General features: G+C 57.6%; 1 protein-coding gene across 1 annotated transcript in view; it reads left to right on the top strand.

Annotated features, from left to right (window-relative positions):
• SH3TC1 (SH3 domain and tetratricopeptide repeats 1) overlaps positions 1-1,760 on the top strand; it is a 52,325-nt gene that overhangs the window by 35,077 nt on the left and 15,488 nt on the right. Inside the window, exon 12 of the mRNA XM_012002192.1 lies at positions 936-948. Coding sequence (XP_011857582.1) covers positions 936-948 — 13 coding nt within the window. The remainder of the gene's footprint in view (positions 1-935; positions 949-1,760) is intronic.

Raw genomic sequence — 1,760 nt, forward strand, 5'->3', positions numbered from 1 at the left:
CTGGAGACAGGCGGTTCCCACGCAGGGCCAGGCCCTCTGTGCCCTACTGGGGCAGCCAGCTCTTCCCGGTTTGCCCAGGGACCATCCTGCCTTGAGCACTGAAAGTCCTGCATGCTGGGAATCCCTAGACATAACCCTGGGATCAAGGCAGGCTCTGCTGCGCTGGGACTTGGGGCCCCTGCACGAGCCAGGCCCTGAACGCCAGTTCTTGTGCCCGTGTTATCTGCTTGGTATCTCGGTATCCTGTGCACCTGTCATCCCACTTCACAGAGGACACAGGGGCGGGTGATTGCCCAAAGCCGCAGAGCAGTTCATGGAAAAGCAGCTCGTTGTGCAGAGTGTGCCAGGTCCCACCCACAAATGGGGCTTGTGGGGTCCTCGGGTGGCAGGGGCTGAGCGTGGGAATGTGAGCTTCAGGCCAGAGAAGCCACAAAAGGGTGAGTGGCGTGATGGCAGGGCAGCACTTGGCCCCGGGTTAGGGAAGCCTCTTTAGTCTGGGACCAGAGGGTTGAGAGGATTTAGTCAAGTAATAGGTGGTGGTGGAGGGGCTGGTGGTGTAGCCTGTGTGAAGGCCCAGGGGTGAGCGAGTGGGGGTGAGTGAGCGGGGAGGAGTGGGGTGTGAGTGGTGGTGAGTGAGTGGGGGTGTGATGGGGGTGAGTGAGCGGGAGTGTGAGCGGAGATGAGTGGGGTGTGAGCGGGGGGGAGTGAGCAGGGCTTATGCAGGGAGGTGCAGAGTTGGGACTGGGTGGGTTGGGTGCTGGATGGTGAGAAGCTCTTCTGGAGAGCTAAGCAGGGCCTGGGGCCTCAGGCTGTGTTGGCCTTTTCCCCAAGAGCACTGGGGAGCCATGGAGTGCTATAGAACAGTCACTGCAGACTGAGCAGTGAACGGACAGTAGGTGAGCAGGGCTGTCTGAAATCTAGGCCGCAGAGGATAGATGAGGAAGTTGAGTCCAGGGAAATGGTCGAGACAAGGGATACTGTTGTGGGTCCCCTCTGCCTTGCAGCGCTTTGTCCATCCTCCCAGGATGGACGTCATGGCGTAGTGAGACCACTCAGAGGTGCCTCCTGTGGCCTGGCCCAGAGCCCCAGGGGCTGTGGCCAAATCTGCCCATTTCCCAGCATAGGCCTGGCACCCACTCCTGGCCCTAGGAGGGATGAGATTTTGGAAAGGACCGTGTGAAGGGGCCCCGGTCCCACACATCTGCCCAAGGAGGGGTAGGGGGTTCAGACCCAGGCTTCTTCCCCAGGGGCATTCTGACTGGAAGGAGACCCTCCAGGAACCCAGCGCCCCAGCCCCCACTGCAGCCTCCGGTGGCTCCTGGCACAATAGCCTGTGGCACCTCCTCCTACGAGGCCCTCTGTGGGGTGCTGGGAGATTCAGACTTGGAAATGCAGGCCAGGGAACGGGGATCATGCTTCCCTGTCTCCCCATCCTGTGCTGAACAGTCGAGGAGACTGAGGGCGGGGCTGACACCCCACATGCTTACTTGGGGTCATTTTTGAGTTACTTTCGGTAGTTTGTGTCTTTCTAGGAGTTTGGCTGTGTCTAGATGGTCTGATTTGTTGGTGTACAATTGTTCATGGTGTTTTCATGGAATCTTTTTATTTCTGTCAGGTCAGCAATAAGGTTTCCTCTTTCATTTCTGATTTTAGAAACTTGGGTTTTTAATTTTTTATTTCTTCATTTTTATTAGAGATGGCGTCTCATCATGTTCCGCCAGGCTGGTCTTGAATGCTGGCCTCAGCGATCCTTCCAGCTC

Source organism: Mandrillus leucophaeus, unplaced genomic scaffold (genome assembly GCF_000951045.1).
Source record: "Mandrillus leucophaeus isolate KB7577 unplaced genomic scaffold, Mleu.le_1.0 Scaffold68, whole genome shotgun sequence".
Classification (NCBI taxonomy): domain Eukaryota; kingdom Metazoa; phylum Chordata; class Mammalia; order Primates; family Cercopithecidae; genus Mandrillus; species Mandrillus leucophaeus.